At 43.6% G+C, this 17,705-nt stretch overlaps 1 protein-coding gene across 7 annotated transcripts; it reads left to right on the top strand.

Annotated features, from left to right (window-relative positions):
* Nucleotides 1–338: 338 nt before the first annotated feature.
* On the top strand, nucleotides 339–16,074 carry kansl1l (KAT8 regulatory NSL complex subunit 1-like). 7 transcript variants are annotated; one of them, XM_035604741.2, is made up of 17 exons: nucleotides 339–860; nucleotides 966–1,026; nucleotides 1,154–2,259; nucleotides 6,222–6,369; nucleotides 6,487–6,639; nucleotides 7,342–7,445; nucleotides 8,081–8,252; nucleotides 10,012–10,216; nucleotides 10,408–10,539; nucleotides 11,853–11,996; nucleotides 12,245–12,309; nucleotides 12,483–12,595; nucleotides 12,866–12,920; nucleotides 13,021–13,133; nucleotides 13,746–13,857; nucleotides 14,793–15,041; nucleotides 15,731–16,074. In XM_035604741.2, exons 3-16 carry the CDS (start codon nucleotides 1,226–1,228, stop codon nucleotides 15,012–15,014), a joined length of 2,772 nt encoding a protein of 923 aa, XP_035460634.2. In that variant the 5' UTR covers nucleotides 339–860; nucleotides 966–1,026; nucleotides 1,154–1,225; the 3' UTR covers nucleotides 15,015–15,041; nucleotides 15,731–16,074. The 7 variants fall into 7 exon arrangements, with proteins under 7 accessions (XP_035460634.2, XP_035460631.2, XP_035460630.2 ...); XM_035604738.2 differs by having other exon boundaries at nucleotides 340–535; nucleotides 6,219–6,369; XM_035604737.2 differs by having other exon boundaries at nucleotides 340–535; nucleotides 1,118–2,259; nucleotides 6,219–6,369.
* Nucleotides 16,075–17,705: the final 1,631 nt, after the last annotated feature.

The following is a 17,705-nucleotide window of genomic DNA, read 5'->3' as shown; positions in this document are numbered from 1 at the left end:
AATTTTATAATAATGACATACATAATGCTGAAATGAACACATTTTATTTAATCATTAGCAGCTACGTAAAGAAAATACATTTAGAATTTAGATACAGAACTTCACAGCGATGTGAACAGCAAACAAACCTTACCTTCCGTGAAATAAGGCAGTTTTAATCTAGGGTACTAAAAAAATTAAAGTAAAAAAGTAAAGGTGGGATTTGTGGTCTGTGAGTGCTCTGCGGTCGGAGCTTCTGCAGAGCTCCCTGAAGGCGTCGCGAGCGCCACGGCCCCGCCTCCTCCTGCTCGGTGCTCGGTGCTGGTTGCTGCTCGTCACTCGCGCCGAGGAGGCGCACGAGTGTCAGGTCCGAGGGAGCGGCTGATATTCTGGGGGAAGAATAACCAAAAATAAACCAAACAAAACAAGCGACTATCCCCTAAACGAGATTCGATCGACTCATTTGCCGAGCGTGAGCGAGAGGAAACAAACGCGACGTGAAATGTAGAATTCGCAATCCCAGTGGAATAACGCGCGGTGCAAAGTGGCCGCCCAGGTGAGTGTGTGGAACACGCACACATGGACATGTAAAAGGGCTGAAGTCCGTTACCTCCGCACGGTGCAGCTGGCTGCTGCTCTTCAGTCGGCGCCTGTCGATGTCCTCGTTCCGTTCACTGCGACGTTCACTTGACCGAGCTACAAATAACCTGCGCATCGAGCAGTTCGTCAACCGGCTCCTGTCCTTATTTCTACTTTTTAATTTTTAATTTTTTTTTTTACATTTTTTAAAAACGTTTGACATCGCGCCGGCGACGTCACAGCACGTGTTTCCTTTGAAGCTAATTTGTTTGTGTTTTTGGTCGAGAACCACGGCGCCGCCGGTAAGTATCGTGAAGTGTTCCAGTTGTTACGTAACGACCGTGAACGCCGCAAACTACGTTAACTTGGTTGTTGTTGTTGTTGTTGTTGATTTGTTGCTGCCGCAGCTGCCGCGTCTGTTTTCCTGAACTGCCTCGACGTAAATCGTTTGCACTCCACAATAACACTGTAAGTTTTCTACGGTTTCTCTCAAAAGCATTTGCCCTCCGTTGAACTGTTCTTTAAATGACATAAGAATTGTGGCTGTACCTTTTTGAAGGGGTTACTTTTGCTTTCATGTCTTCGTCGCTGGCAGCTCATCCCGGGGTGCGGCCTGTGAAGTCGGCCACCTTGGCGTCCTAAGGGCCCCAGTGGCTCCGATGGCCAAATGGCCCCGGCCCTGACCAGAACCCTGAAGGACGGCCATGTCGTCCACCTGTCGTCTCCCCCTCCCACCGGCAGAGTGGACCCCAACGGGAGGGCCGTGCCCAGGGCCGAGCCGGAGCCTCGCACCAAGCCCACCGAGGACCGCGACCCCCAGAAGATGTGGCTGAAGCTCTCCTTGTTTCCCTCGGTGGACTCCGGCCTGCCGGCGAGCCCCCTGGCGTCCGGCGAGTCGCTGCTCCTCCGCAGGCCCGCCTCGCTCCTCAGCTTCCTGTCCCTCAACGAAGGCCTGAGAGATTCTCATCAGGTGGTCTCCGTCTTACCAGATGTACTAGACATGTTTTTAGGCCCTGTGCCTGAGCACAAAAGCCAAGAGGCCTGTCTGCTGCATGGCTGCGGTGCCGCTCTCGACCGTGGGCCAGATGGTTGTGATGTGCATCGCTCCCCTTTTACACTTATCAGTGTTTCGCCGTCAGATCCCCTCGGGGAGATTAAGCCCGTGGGCTGCACTCCCCTTTACGCACCCCCGCCCCCACCGATACAGGGGGAGGCAGCCAGAGTGGTCCGTGCTCGTCTTGCAACAGTGCAGTCTTGCAGTGACAGAATAAACGTTGACCAACTGGCATCCAGAGCTGCGCTGGAGGAGGCAGCGAATGAGCAGTTTTCTAAGCTGGCAGGTTTGCACAGCCGAGCCGGGGGGCTGAAGAGGCGACTGCAAGTGGTGCTCGGAGAGCAGGCTTCGCGGCACTGCGACCGGCAGCTGGAGGGCCTGGAAAGGCACAGTGATGTTGGGGATGTGGCCCAAGAAAGCCTGGAGTCCTTACATCCCGGTGTACTGCCTCCACAAGCGGTCGGCGGGTCGTCCACAGCGTCACCTTCCCCCACAGAGCTCAGAGAGTTCAGCCGCTCCTGCGAGGCGGTGCTGAGAGGCCTGCAGCAGGACCTGGACTCAGAGGCCACGGACAGCAGCAGCGCGGATGAGGACGAGGAGGAGGAGGAGGAGGAGAAGAGTCACAGCAGAACCACGACTTTGCCTGTGTAAGTATCAAGCAAGTAGAAGTGACTTATCTCCATCTGCACATTCTCTGTATGTGATCGATAAGACTAATTCTCTAAATCCCTGAGTGTGGCTTGTAGAGACATGAATGTGTTTATTTCTCATCACGATACAAAGGAGCTGGATTGTTGAAACTGACCATATGCTTTGGGAATAGTAGAAAACAAGTGAAACTTTCTATAACTCATTATTCTTATAACAGAATCAAGTTCAAATAAGATATGAAGGGACATACTGTATGGCTGATTTCCACTCATAAACATGTAATGGCATGTAATCTTTTCTTTTGTTTGTTGAATTGTGGGCTGCTTTGAAATTGTAGTGTGATCTTACTTTCACCTGTGTGTGTATTAGACTGAGCCACAGTGTGTATGTGGCTGTCACATCTGGTTATTACAGATAAAACAAGCCACAAAGGAGAGACTATATAAATACCCCGAACCACAGGTTTTGCGTATCAAGTTGAGGTGAGTCATATCATTCCCTCACATGGTCAAATATGAAGTTACGTGCAGCTTGTGCATATTGTGAAAATAATCAAAACCATCTCACAAAACCATCTGCACTGTTGTCACACTTCCAAGAGATTTGTTGCACTGCTCCAGCATTGTCTTTCCAGACCCAGCTGTGGTTCAGGCTGGAGTCGTTGGCCTTGTTTTTGAACTCAGACGAATGGACAATAAACAGACATAGACTCTCACGCTAGGCAACCTTTCAGTGGAGGACAATGAAGGCATCGCATACTAGATTAGAAAAAAGTGACCAACAAAAAAGTGTAACTTTGAGAAGATGAGCATATTTAGTTACAACTGTTTGACATTATAATGATTCTAACAAAACAAAGACCTTTTTCAGGACGAAGGTGTACGTTTCGGAAAGCCCGCTGTCGCAGTGAATGACGTCCGCTGTGCCTCCGCAGTTGACGCATCATTTTTTCTCGGCCCTTGGCAATGTTAACGGTGCGGTTGACCAAGGTTTGTCCTCCGAGCTGTAGAGCGCGTAAAGAGGTTGTTGTTGTTTTTTTCCATGCTCACACGCGTTTCTCTCTCCATGCTGCAGCCATAAAGCATTTGACAGAATGCCCTACTCTCCTTACCCACAGGGTAGGAAATAAACACAGACATGCCAGGCCAGCCTGCAACATGCCAGCCATTCTGTGCCATCAGGCCGCAGCTCTTCCTCTTTCTAGTGAACAATACTGCAAAGAAGCATGTGCCTGTATATATTAATTTGCTTGCACAAAGAAAATTGTACTGCCCCAGACAATGAAAACAAGAAAGATGACAGTCTTGTAGCAGTAACAGCCTCATATTATGCCTTTTGGGTTTGTCCCTTTTACTTAAAGGGGCAGAAAGAGATTTTGGAGAATCATTTTTTGTGACTGCACTGGTTGGGGGCTCGAACTCGCAGCCTCGGGTATGAGAGACAGACGCGCTTAAAACGAGTCCAAAACCCCGGAGTCGTAGCGTCTGTCGCTAGGTCGTCACTTAAGGTGTCAGGGAATTATGTTCAGAAACTGCACACGCAGTGTTGTGTGGTGCAGTCCGCACCATTTATTTTTGTTTTCAATTTACTGAGCCAGGGCTGAGCTGAAAAAAAAGAATCTTTTTTGGCGTACACACAGAACCGACAGCTCGTGGACCGTGAGGAAATATTCGCTGAATTTGACAGTTTTTCCAAGTATAAAATCTGTTTGTTTTTTATCAGCGCATGTTACTGAAATCAGAGTTCCCAAAGTACAACCAGAACGAGACAGTGGAGGCAACATCTCATTTAGAAAGGAGATTCTTAATAGGGTGCATGCAATTCTTTCTTTTTTTGTGTGTTAATGGTCTGTTAAATTCTGTTTTCGCGTTACCAGGTCAATACGCCTCTCAGTCAACAAAGACGTCAGTGTGCCATTAATGTTCGGACCCATTATCACAATGGTTTTGGCTGCAGACCAATTTTACCTTTCTTTTTAGGACACAAGCATGGCCGCTTATTTCTTAATACACCAAGTTAGATATCGTTCTTCAAGGTGTATGTTTGTTCCTGACTCGGTGTGATAAACAAATACAGTAAAATGGTTTATATGGTCAGAGAACTGGAACAAAAAGGGTTTTTTTTATGAGTCTTTTTATTTGGCTTCAGTCGTTTTGCCAGCTTGCCTTTTGTCCAAGTGTTTTCTTCCCTTATGGAACAATGCTCTGTGCCTCATCAGTAAACCTCCCCTGAAGAGCTTTTATGGCAGGTTCCTCCTTGTTGAGGATGTCCCCCATGCTTGAGAAGAGACAGGTTGTTGTGCCTTCAAAAAAATGTGGAAGTAGTTGACCTTTACGGTTCTAATGAAGTATGTAACACAGAGACATTGTTTGATTTTCAATTTGAAACCATGTGTCCAGCGTTGCTCTTTTTATGCACCGACAGCAGTCTGGCTGCACACCTACAGCTGTTGCTCATTTTCGGTCTCCACTATGTTTAAACATACTGCATGGGAGTCTTTTGAAAGGCTAAATGCTGGAAAGTTGACACACCCAAAAACCCTTATGCGGCTACATGAGCCAAGAACCAGTGTTCAAAGAGGGGAATTCATAAGCTTAGAACTACTTGCTGGGGCTGGCCTTTGATTCAACTGGGATTTGGTTGAGAAAACTCTCATACTTTCTCACTGTGGAGGGTTGCTAGACCCCCACTTTTGAATTCATCTGTGTCAATATCTTTGCGATAATTGTGTTTGTGAACTTGCACACTCTCAGGTGTAAGGCAACCTCTCCCCTGTCCTCTCCTCTCCTCCTGACTCGCCTAGTGCTCTGCAAATATTCCTGGAATTTTTCTCATTATACAGTGGGAAAGAGCTGCAGGGCAGCCGGGTCTGGTCATTGTCTGTGGAGGAAAGACGGTGTCTACTCCTGAGCAGATGGGTATCAGCTCAGGGTTAAGTGAAGCTCAGTTCAGAGCCAGTCAGGAACCAATTACTGCTTTGCTTTTCATCTGCAACAATTCCCCTCCAGATCTACAGACAACAAGTAGTTTTGGAGGAGGCAAACAACATTGTGGGTATGTGACGTCACAGGCTAACATTAGATTAGCTGCTTTGTTACACCAAATGTTATTGTGGAGCGTTCTGTTTGTAGCTGCTTCCTGACTGACTGGCCTAACCTTTCTCTGTCCTACATCCGAGTGTTTGAAGTGGGGGGAGTCGCTCCCTGTCCTTGCCAAGGTCCAAGAGCACTGCCATAGCAACTATTGCCCCGCTGAAGTCAGCCAACCACACACACACACACACAGACACACACACACACACACACGCACGCACACACACACACACACACACACACACACACACACACACACACACACACACACACACACACACACACACACACACACACACACACACACACACACACGCACAAGATGAATGTTAACTGAACAGGCTAGTGTCATGGAAACATATGATAGACACAGTGCACAGATCAACCATGTCTTACTCTGTGGCCCAGATAATCTTTTGTGCTTTAGCAAAATGCACACACCCCTCAATGCTGTTAGGACACTAACAACTTACACTCCACATTACGACACGTTCATATGTCGACAGTGCTGCAGTACAAACTGACAAGTTGTTTGGTCTGCATTTACTCCCTTGGTGTCGCTCAGTCTCTGTCCTCTTCCTTCTGTTGCTCTCTGGTGACACATATTCCTGCCAATGATTCTCACACGCTAACCTCTTCATGCCGCTTCCCGTGGTTGTCTGTCAGCGCAGCGGCCATATTTGGGTTTTATGACTGCATTTGTTATCCTGAGATTGTGCTGCATTCCTAACCGAATTCCAAAGCGTTATAAGGATATTGGAATTTCTCTTCCTGTGAGGTTGGATCAACGACTAAAGCCTCTTACAAAAATGAATGAAATATAATACTATAACATGGGTGTAACTGTCCTTCTCTCCTGGCAGCAGCAGCAGCAGCAGCAGCTGTGAGCGGCGATGGCTGGAAGAGAGAGCGGAGCTGGGCCGCAGATGGAGCTGGGTGCAGCTGCATCTGTCCGGGCTGGAGGGGAAGATACGGCGACTGGTGGAGCTGCACAAGCATATCCGCTCTTCCAAAGTAAAACAATACTCTTCTGTATTCACCTGTAACATGATGTAACATCTGGCAGATATAGAGTTCAAAAGGAAGGTCCTGGAAGTGAAAGTCCCCAAACTGTTTTTCTGTGTGTCTCAGGTTGGTGTGGTGCTCGCGGCGTCGCAGCCACTGACAGACAGGCAAATTCAGCAGAGCCTGCTGAAGGAGATGGTGGGATTATCTTATACCGCCTCAGATGCTGACACTGAACCTTGCAGCCCCACACACCTTCTACACAACATAGAGAGACAGGTGGGTGGGAGGAACCTGCACACACACACACACACACACAAATACACACACACACACACAAACAAAACACTAGTAATACACACTAGTCTAGTAATCTTTTTACACTGGCAGGAGATTATTATTATATTATTATTATTAATCTGTGTCTAGGAAAGATTTTACAAATGAAATTGGGTAATGCTCGCTAGTTTGTGTTATTATTAGACTAAATTGCAGACTACAAATGGAATTTTGAAATGAGAGTTTGTTTGAAAACCTCCCTGAGATAAAATTACATAATTTCACAGAAAGGGGTGGTCTGAGAAAACAGATACTTGAGTCCAAGTTTTTTTTTAATAACGTTTCCCCGCACCAGCTGATGATTCAGCTCCTCATTTAGCTTGACAACAGTGAGTTTGTTGGGGGGTCAGGAAAGAGTAAAAATGTTCTTTAGATGCTGAAAAACCTTTTGTTGTACCTTTGAATGTACATACATTTGTGCGCATGTAGCTTTTCTCACTCATCAAACATATATTGTTTATTATTGGTTGCTGATAAGTGCCATTAAAAAAGCATGGTGTGTAGTACAGCAGGTTTAAACCACATCAAACATTGTAGTGCATATATAGTCACTGCTGTCTCTGTTTAGAAGACGTGTCACACTTCAGTTTCAGTTTTCCACCAGTGTGAAATGCATTTATGTGGGTGATGTCTTCATTACAGAGTGCCCAGCTTAGCCAGATTGTCAGGAGTCTGATGCCTCCTCTTGGCTTTTCAACGCTCTCAAAACAAGCACAGACCTGTAAAGGCAAGAGAAGCTTCACAAGGTAGAGAACACACACACACACACACACACACAATGAGATGTGTAACAGCTGTATTGACATAATCTGAGACTTTCATGTAGTTAAAGGATATGATCACAAGGTCAGTTGAGTTTAGAAACATTGAATTTCTGTGCCATTCTGAAATGATTTATCCAATGAATCTGACTCGTACTAGATTTGATCAGACAGTTTCTATCAGACAAGCTACTAATAGAATAATTTGAAATACAAAAAAGGGAAACTTTGCCCCTTTTTGCACTGTCCCTCGGCTGTAGGATAAATATTCAGGGCTGAGACCTTGCTCCCTGTTTGTAGTGTAACCCAGTGAAACAGTCAGGTCCCATCTGGCCTCACTTGAATCATCCCTTCATGTCCTCCCTTCCTGTTGCCCTTTTAACTTTCTGCCTGGCTGGCTGTGAAGATAAAAATCCATGCAATAAATAAAAGTTTTTCTGCTTGTTTATGCATGTACAGTAACAAGGGGTTATAATTAGGTGTTTGTTTCTGGTTAATACTTGTGAACAGCATCCGAGAGACAAAGACCATCAATTTTTTTGCTCTTTTCGTACGTTTGATCTTAACATGAATCATGATCCTGACATTTACCATGACCTCAACGGATCTTGTCGCTGCAGTGGGCCGAAAGGAGAGGATTTTTTTGCGCCGGGGAGCTCTAAGAGAAGGGGACTTACGAAGAGGCTGCTCAAAGCTGACGTGTCGTGCGTCTGCGCCCGAACACGACCTTTGGTTACCTACGACAAGCCCAAATTGTTCACTTTCACCAGCCTCAGCTCCAGCTGGCGACAGGTAGGCCACGTGCATTCTCTCCTATTCTCCAGCCTTGTCCTGATGAACATTTACAAACTATATAACTGTCGAAAAAACACACAAGCACTTTCTCTGTGATAATTCGAAGAGCTATAGGGCACACATATACATCCAATATACACAATGGTCTTTCCTGAGGATACATTCAGGAAGGGAATCATTGCATTAAGGCTTAGGCTAGAGATGTGCTTAATTTGATTGGTAATACTTGAGAAGCCCATCCCCCTAAACCTTACATCTCCTTACTGTATTACTTTTCTTATCTTAATCCTGCTTCTGATAGAAATCAATATCCCCATGGATACGTCAGTGTATGTTCATCAGTGTCACCCATATCCCCGCACAGCGTGAGTGAGCGTAAATCATGCACAAAAGCTAAAGTACAGATCACTTGCATTTGCAATTTTTCACCCTCCCTTCTCTATTCTGAGAAAGAATCAATAATGTAGATTCAATCATCACTATGCTTTATTACTGGTCTGCCAGCTAAAATTTACATTATCACCATGCACCACTTACAGTGTAATACCCATGTAGGGTTAATAGTAAAGGTTGAGAAGCTGATGATGGTGTGACAGTATGTAAAGGTCATATTACTCAATTGATTCAATGGAAATTACTCCCTTATTCATGGAAAAATAGGCTTTTTGTCACTCTTCACTGGGGGGAAGCCTTATTGTAGCTCCGCAAATTAATTTTTTAAACACCTGCTTCTAACTTAACACTAATATCTCTTGGATTAAATTCAATTAAACAAATCAATTGTGTGGTATTTTTCTTAAGCTTAGACATTGCATAATGCTATGTTCTTGCTGTCAGTAAATATGTGATGCTGTTGCAGTTTAATTTGATGTGATATCTTTATTTAAAGCTACACCAGTGAATGTTTTAAATTAACAGTGTATCAAATGACTGAATGTAAACCCAAGTGGTTGTTTTCAGTGACAAACCCACTGTGTACTAACTCTGGGATGCCAAAAAGCTCCGTGGAACCTTCATGACTACTGTCCATCTACAATTTACAACACAATATAGAGGATTTATATAAAGAAAATAATCAGAGGAACAGCTTCAAATGAAGGGTTGTATTGCATTGTGCCTTGCAGTTGTGTAAACTGGTTTGCCATAATAACTTTATATGAACATGATATTGAAATGTTGTGTTTACAGCTTATCCTGCTCCCTTCAATTGCCAACAAAAACATTTTTTATGCAGCTTTTAGATTGTATATCAGATTAGATCAAACATGTAAGTGCTATCACTGTCTGTGTGATATATTTATGTGTTTCTTGTGTGTGCTGTGTTCCAGACTTAAAAGGCTTAGTTTGACCTGATGCCCAATTGTTTTGTCATTGTGACTGAGACGGTCCATTAGGACTGAATCAGTCATACACAATAGAACACAAGTCCATTGTGCCTGTGTTAGAATCATAAGGTATAATCCTTATTTCACAATCTTTATTGAATACAGAGATTAAACATGTAGCTGAACATTACTATTCTAGATGGCATAAAAACCAGAGCAATTCCAGCTACTGCAATAAGCAGCAGCAAGCCATCATATCATTGCCAGATGACAAGGAAATCCTATAACAACTTAATTGCTTAAATCAAAGTGCTCAAGCATAGACCTTCCTTAAACCCTTATGACGCATGGAGAGAGAGTTCTATTTTCCTTTTAGTGTCTTGTGGTAAATCATTCTCCCTTTCTCTTGTTCTCTCTTTCTTGTGCTTCAGGACTCGAGGAAGACCACACTCACCCCTTCACTCTCGTCGTCCTCTGGTCCGCGTCGCTCCTCTGGTCCGCGTCGCTCCTCTGGTCCGTGTCTCTCCTCTTGTGATCCTGGAGTCTTGTGTTCTAATCCTGACCGCAACTCCAAGTTGGCCCCGTCCTCCAGGAAAAAGAGCTCCAGACCTCACCCTGCTTTGTCTCCTTCACTTGGTAGGAGAAACATTAACATAGCATTGCGTACAGTTGTACAATCAAACTGTAAAAAACAATAGATGTGGGTGGTTTGACTTGTGCGTCGTGTGTTTTGTCCCTGATTGCATTCATACTTGACAATGAAAACTGTTATTTCCAAGAATGTTTGTATCCTTTTGACCAACCCTAATTGTGTACTCTTTGTCCAGACACTCCTCTGGCCCACCGCCCACAAAGAGCCCTAGCAAGAGAAGAATGGTTCCAAAGGCCATTAGACTTCAATGCCCACTTGCCCTCTCCAGCACATTACAACAGACACAACTCCAAGCCACTGCGCAACGGTAAGAGCTTGCCCTTTAAGCCAAGTTCACATGACACAACTTTTAAAATCATCTGTTCGCTGTGCAGTTCACACGACATGACAGACTGGCGACAGGTCACACACTTCGTGTTCTTTTACCAGGAGAAACTCCCGACTGTCTCCGTCTGAAGTCAGTGGTGATCCAATGTTAATGCAAAGTCAACACCATATGCAGCAGCATGACAGTTACAAATCCCATGGGTGTATTGGAATTACAGTAGCTACTGTAAATTAGTGTTGATTATACTTCCCATTTTGTGAATGCATTGCAAAGAATTCTGTGAATGATTTGTACTGTAATTTATTGTTTAAGTTGTTATGTTATATTATAGTTGACATGATTAAGTTTAAATTGTTGAATAAAATACAAGAAGAATTATAAAAATACAAATTATAAACAGTTAGAAATTATCACAAACTTTTAATTGACCTTGTTTGGATAAGTATCCCCTTTGCTCGCCTTCAGTAAAACATATCACTGTGAGAAAGATGCTGCTTCGAAGCCTCCTGCTGTGTCCGCTTGTCGTCTCCCTGTGGACCATCGTAATTGGTTGCTAGCATGTCAGATATCCCGCCGGGTTTGTACGAGGCTTCCAGCCGAAAGAGTAGATTGACATGAAATCGTTCAGCGTCAACAATGTCAGTTTGAATAGATTTGTCTGGAGCAAATTAATGGTCAGTTGCCTCTGCATTTACAGGCCCGTGGCAGCTGTGGTTTCAGGGCTTGAAGTGGCTTATGTGGTTGTTCACAATGTAGATTGATGGACCTCAACAACCGATGACCGGCTGATAGTAGAATTGTGCTTTTCTTCATCCAAGGAAGTGTGACTAAACCTTTTTTATGGCCTTTTTTATTTACTTTTTACTTTTTGTGTTTAATACCAACGGGTAAAAAGAGCCAATAAATGATGTAGCAGAACAAAGGAGAGACTAAAGGAGGAGACACAGGAGGCAGATTGAAAATGGATGAGCATATCACTCACCCCTCACCCTGTCGATTTCCTGTCAGTTTGAATGATCTCTCTTTTGTCAAGAGCAGAAGAAGACAGTCCATCAAGTAACCATCACCTAAAATTATAGCCTGAGGCCTAGCAACAAAGGTGTTATCTTTTCTGGTCACAGCTTAAACAGAACAAGATTACATAAACAAGCAGCACATAGAAATACAGGCAAATAACATGGAGAGTAAAGATGTCATTCAAATGGTTAACTGCAGTTGGTGTATTCTGTTTTTCGTGTGTGTGTGTGTGTGTGCGTGTGTGTGCGTGCGTGTGTGTGCGTGCTTGTGAACAGGTCACAAATACAAGCAGCATGCCAGACATCACAAAAGCAGAGGTATGGGTCTGTCACCTATCAGGATGGCAGACTCTACTCAGAGTCAACACAGACGAGCCAATCACAAGGAGAGGAAGAGAAGACACAGACACAGGCCAGAAGGTGTGTGTGTGTAGTATCAGAAGTATACAGTAAGACAGTCTGTGTTTTGACTTGGTTTTTAACTCAGCACGTGTGTGTGTGTGTGTGTGTGTGTGTGTGTGTGTGTGTGTGTGTGTGTGTGTGTGTGTGTGTGTGTGTGTGTGTGTGTGTGTGTGTGTGTGTGTGTGTGTGTGTGTGTGTGTGTGTGTGTGTGTGTTGTGTTTGTGTTTGTGTTGTGTTGTGTTGTGTGTTGTGTGTGCGAGCGACAGAGGACAGTTCAGATCAAGTGCCGGAGAAGAGCTACACACAGTTTTCACGCAAGCAGGCCTCCCAAGTAAGAAACACCTCTTCACCGCTTTACTTCTTATATGTATATCAGTCCACAGAAAACTTTTATCGTGGCAACCTGATGATGCAGAATGACGCTTGAATGTGTGAACATCTCTGAACCACTGGTGTGAACTGACACGTTGCTCTTACTTCCAACGTGGCCGTGTTTCCTCACAGGGCACTGTTCGCAGACGTCAGGGAGAGAGCGTGTTCAACATAAACAACATCGTCATCCCCATGTCACTGGCCAAGGTGGAAAAGCTGCAATACAAGAACATCCTTACACCCCGGTATGGAACAAAACTGACTCAATTCTTAATGTCGTTTTTGTATTGCGTTGCACAACTTTGTAAATGGACTTTTTCTACCCAAGTCACAATCACCCATTCACACACACGTTCATACAGCAGCTTCAGCGTCAGAGGTAATTTAGGGCTAAGCTTCTTGCCCAAGGACACCTCGACACGCAACCTGGAAGAGTCCTGGAATTGAACCATCGACCCTCTATTTCCAGTCCATCGATCTTATCACTCACCTCAAAACGTGATTCTTTTTTGCAGGTGGCGGGTGGTATCCACCCAGTCTCTGATGGAGGATGAGGCAGAGATGGAGGAGGTACAGTAATTTTTAACTACTTTGGACATGAGCAGTTTAAATTTCATGGATAAAGATAATATCTTCCTCATCCCTTTTGTGTGTGTTGTGTTGTGTGCAGGTTGAGGTGCTCAGCGACGAAGCCTTCGCTCAGAGGCACTTGGCTTTGGAGCAGAGTGAGAAACTGCGCTGGGCGTCCTGGGGGACCAGCGAATGCTGCAGGCTTCCTACAAGGTGGACACACATTCACTCACAGGCTCATGAGTCAATGTTAGTTGCATTATGTGACACCAAAAACATAATGTCAAGCGCATGCATCAGGTGGGAAATGTGGGACAGTGTTTGTCACTGTATTCCATGCTCACATCACAAGATAACAACAAAGAAGTGCCTTTGACAAGTGGATTAAAGGGGCAGTTAGTGATTTTGGAGGAAGCTTGTCTCTCTTGTTGTGATTTTCCTTACCTATCACACTATCACGTCTCTTAAGGTGTCGGGGAGTGATGTTTTACTAACTGCACACGCAGTGTTGTGAGCGATGTCCGCACCATTTTTAAAATTTTTTGATTTACAGAGCCTTGGCTGAGCCGAAAAAAACAGGTTATTTTTCAGCACGCACACAGAACCGACAGCCAGCAGACGGTCAGGAAATATTCGCTGATTTTTACAAAAATGGTGTATTGCTTTAGAATCCCTTACTGCCCCTTTAAGTCCTGAGCTCACAAACACTGTGCTGACTCTGCAGTGCAGCTGTTGAGGAGTTGGTTTGTATAATCCGTGTGAAAGTGGAATGTTGAGAAATGTCTCGGCAAAGTTTCATGGGGTGTGCTTGTTTTTGCACTGCAGCAGGCTGTTGGGCGGCGGGGGCGGGACGTTCACATCAGGAGAGGAGAGCTCAGTGGAGTGCAGTGGTGCTCAGCTGGATGCTGACGCACAGCCGAGCTCAGCGGAGTGCCTGGTAAGATCAAAAGCAACACAGCTGATAACCCCCAAACCCCCGCAAACCAATGTCTGAATATTAAAGTATTATGATCCAGGTGGCACCAGATGAAACTCACTGGTTATTTATTACATTATGGGCTTTTTATTACAATTTGATCGGTGGCTTAAGTTTAGACAGTTTAGACCTAGATCAAGATCATTTTGGTGGGTTTTCACACTGATACCAGCTTGTGCTCTATGAAATGGGTTTTCCACTGGAGAGAATAACTTCCGTGCCTGGATTGCCACTATTAAAAATCAAATAAAGAATCGGGTCGGAGTGGGTAAAAATATTTGAGTTGTCCAAAATGCGTTGCATACTATGGGAAAGACTGTAGACTTTCCCATGAGTAGTCTGTGCCATATAAAGCTAAGAAGGGCTCTTGAGAGCCCACACAGATACTTGTCTCTGCTATTTTCCCAATCGATGATGCCCTGATTGCAATGCCCTCTTAACTTTTTTGCCTTGATTGGACGAGTGAGTCAAAACCAAACCAGACCGTCCTCATCAACCTCCTCCACGCCACAAATTTCCGCCACTTCACTTCTTTGCACTTCTTTACCCATACAAATCCTGATTAAAGCACAACATTTGTCTCTTTTTTTTCAACAGGCATCATCTGAGCCATGCTCAGTAATATTCAAAGTGTAAATTCAGTGAAGGGACTGATTCGAGAATAGCAATTATCAGGATTCAGAACAGTAACTCATAACTTGAAATAGGCAGCCCAATCTGTATGTACCTTACTATGAAATTTTAAACATCTGAGGGAGTCACAGTGTAATTGACGCATTGGGTGAATGTGTTACATTCTCATCTCTTTGTCTATAGCAAATCATACATATAGTACATACCTAACTCTTGTGAAAACCAAGCCAGTTACGTTATATGTCCTCTCTGTCTTCCGGCAGGCTCAGACACCCTGGGAACCACGAGTGTTTCCTTTGAGCAAGGATGAAGAAGAAGCCCTGCTCTGTGGCAGACTAGAAAACGTACCCTCAGGGTGGTCGGAGTCCAGCTCTGGGTCCTCATTGTCAAAGAACTCAAACTCCCATCTCGCCCCAGCTCAGTCCTCAGGTGCTACACTGCCCCCTGGTGCACAAAGTGGAAACATTACACCTAATGGCAGCTGAGGGGCTGCAGTGCCTTACCTCTTCAATGTAAGTCAGAGAATATTGTGAATTCTCTGTTTATGTACTAAAAAGTAATTTGCAGTGGAAATATTTTCTGAATTTGTTAATTCATAAAAATTCAATTCTAGTGTTTTCTGATTGGCTGATTTATTAGTCACTAACGAAAGTACAACATTCATTCAGTATAATTTTAAATTTCGGAAGTGTATACGTTCAGAAAGAATGGAAAGAATTAATGTCTTAACACAGCTGAGGTTTTTTTCTGTGTGATTAATTCACACGTAAATATAATAATTTTTCCAAATGTTGGAAAGCAGCACTTAAAACCGCCCCAATGACATTCTAAAACATGAACCTAACCCGGCTCCTATAGGAGGCAGTGGAACTCTTTCCTCTCTTTCTCTTCCTTGGAGAATCTCTTCTTTATCAATTGCGGAGAAGGAGTAAAGGTCATCATCAACACTGATGAGATTTTTCTGTTTTCAGAAAAATAAATGGGGTGCGAATATATTTGAACCTTTTTATTGAAAAAGTGTTGCAACATGTTTACATGCAAAATATTCAATGGTGAGTATTATGCACTTTGACTTTGTTTATTCGCATCCCTCATGTATGTTATTCAGTCTCAATCATACAATGTCAATAACTGTGTTTTTGACAGTAACTTACATGACATTTACATTTTACATTTATTAATTGTGTTATTTCCTCTCCAGATCGCCTCACGTCTGGGACCAGGAGGAGAAAATGTGGCCTGGAAACCTCAATTTTGACACAAAATACGTTCCATGTGTACAGTGATTTGGTTAGCTTAGTACGAAGCAATGTTTTAATTTTGTGAATATTGTGACGTGTATATTTTAACTCACTACTGTAGCTCCTGCTACATTTCAGGTTTTAATGTAAAAGAGGTACTATTTGTAAAGAAATGTATAGCAGCACAACTCTCCTGTAGTCTCAGGTTTGTGTACTGTTTGTTGCTGTCACTTGCTATTTATTTTCACAGTTGTCGTTATTGTCTTTGTAGAATGACTTAAGTACATACACATGTTAACTTTTACCTGATTTACTTGTGCTTTTTGATTCCGTTTTTTTTTGGTCTTCGATGTAATTTTGATATATATTTTTCTAAAGAAAAGAAAGACCTATTAGTAAACATGGTGGAATGTCATGATTTGCCAGCCAGTACATTGATTTTAGTTTTCCACAGCTTGGTTCACACGGTAACCCACGCAGGGTGGAACGGGGTCAGAAAAGCAAATCCCCTGAGTGGGAAGAGGGTGAGAATACAGGTTTCTGGCACTTGTGCATTAGCTTCACCTTCTGGAGCCGGTGGTTACGTCCATTTTTATATAAAGTCTAAGGTGGGAAGGGAACGATTGCATGAATAACACCATATATTACATCCTCCCTTCAATCCTTCTGTTGAAATTAATCTATGACAAAAAAAAGCTAAACAAACTTGCAGGTTTCATATATCCTGCTGGAGAGCAAGACATGAGGATATCCACTACTGTCAAGAAAAAGTAAATATTAGAATTACAGCACACTTAGGCAGGCCATTACGCAGAAAATCTGAAACTATTACACTGCATAATATAACTTCCATTTTTATATACAATTTGAGATGTCATAAATCTAAAAATAGAAAGGTAAAGCATCTAGTCAACAAGAAGCCGTATAGTTTTTATTTCAGTCATACTACAGCAAAGTTTAATGAACTATGATGTCATTAACTGGAAGAAGTGATAATATCACTGATTTCTATGATTGACTATAGCTTAAACCTCCATAACTGTATGAGGTCATAGCTTTTTAAGGCCATAGTCCCAGTGAAACAGCTGATACTTTGGTCCCATATGCATAACCTTCTCTTAAAATATTCCTCGCAGCTACGCAGAGGCCTAATGGGCAGATGGTGGCCAAGGTCGTCCTTCTCAAAGTATCTAAGTCAATGGCTCAGTACCAGGGATGAGAGCCTGGCTGTTCAGAATTAGAAATCAATCACGCGAAATTGATTTACAGTTCGTTATTATCTGATTCCTTGTCCTTGGGAGTGATCTTGGCAAACACCTTATGTACCTCGAGGAACAAAGACTTGGTGGTCTGCATTGATGCTTAATTTACCTCTTTAGGACTCTGACAGAGGCCCCTCACCATCTCTTCATGAAAAGTGAAGGAGAGCCACGAGTGTCCCCTCCACAGGGAGGTCAGCTCAAATTCTGTGAAGCATCATCTGTCTAATGCTCCAGATTTCCACTCTGATCCTGATGGCAAAAACACAAAAAACCGTCCCTGGTGGCCACACGGGCCATATTGCTCCTTTGGAGGTCACCGTCAGCCGACATTATAGCAGTCAGCAAAGAAACTAGACTAACATTATAAACTAATGACAGGTCATTTGTCAACTGCTCCTACTTCAAATGATCAAAGTAAGTTGATTTGTATATATGGAAACAACTATGAAAAGCCATATTTTCTATTTATTGTATTTCCCCATGGTTGTAGCTGTAGCAGCTACACTCCAGGGGGCGCTCTTACCAGTCCAACAACATCTTCAACAACCTGACTGATTGTACAGTACAATGGTGTAATACAACAGTGCTGCGCAATATCGCAATTCTGCAACATAGTTGCTTGTATTCAGGTTAAAGAACTTCACTGTTGAATCAAACTGAATGCTGACTGTTT

This window comes from Scophthalmus maximus, chromosome 14 (assembly GCF_022379125.1).
Source record: "Scophthalmus maximus strain ysfricsl-2021 chromosome 14, ASM2237912v1, whole genome shotgun sequence".
Taxonomy (NCBI): Eukaryota; Metazoa; Chordata; class Actinopteri; order Pleuronectiformes; family Scophthalmidae; genus Scophthalmus; species Scophthalmus maximus.
Note: the sequence above shows the minus strand (reverse complement) of the source record. Positions and strands in the feature narration are given on the sequence as shown.

Bases quoted from the DNA above. Each gene is read 5' to 3' on its own strand.
- kansl1l (XM_035604739.2), top strand. From the start codon at position 1,226: ATGGCCCCGGCCCTGACCAGAACCCTGAAGGACGGCCATGTCGTCCAC. The intron at 11,997-12,244 runs GTGTGTGTGTGT...TGCGAGCGACAG, and splicing joins ACACAGACACAGGCCAGAAG to AGGACAGTTCAGATCAAGTG. The intron at 13,134-13,745 runs GTGGACACACAT...TTTGCACTGCAG, and splicing joins TGCTGCAGGCTTCCTACAAG to CAGGCTGTTGGGCGGCGGGG.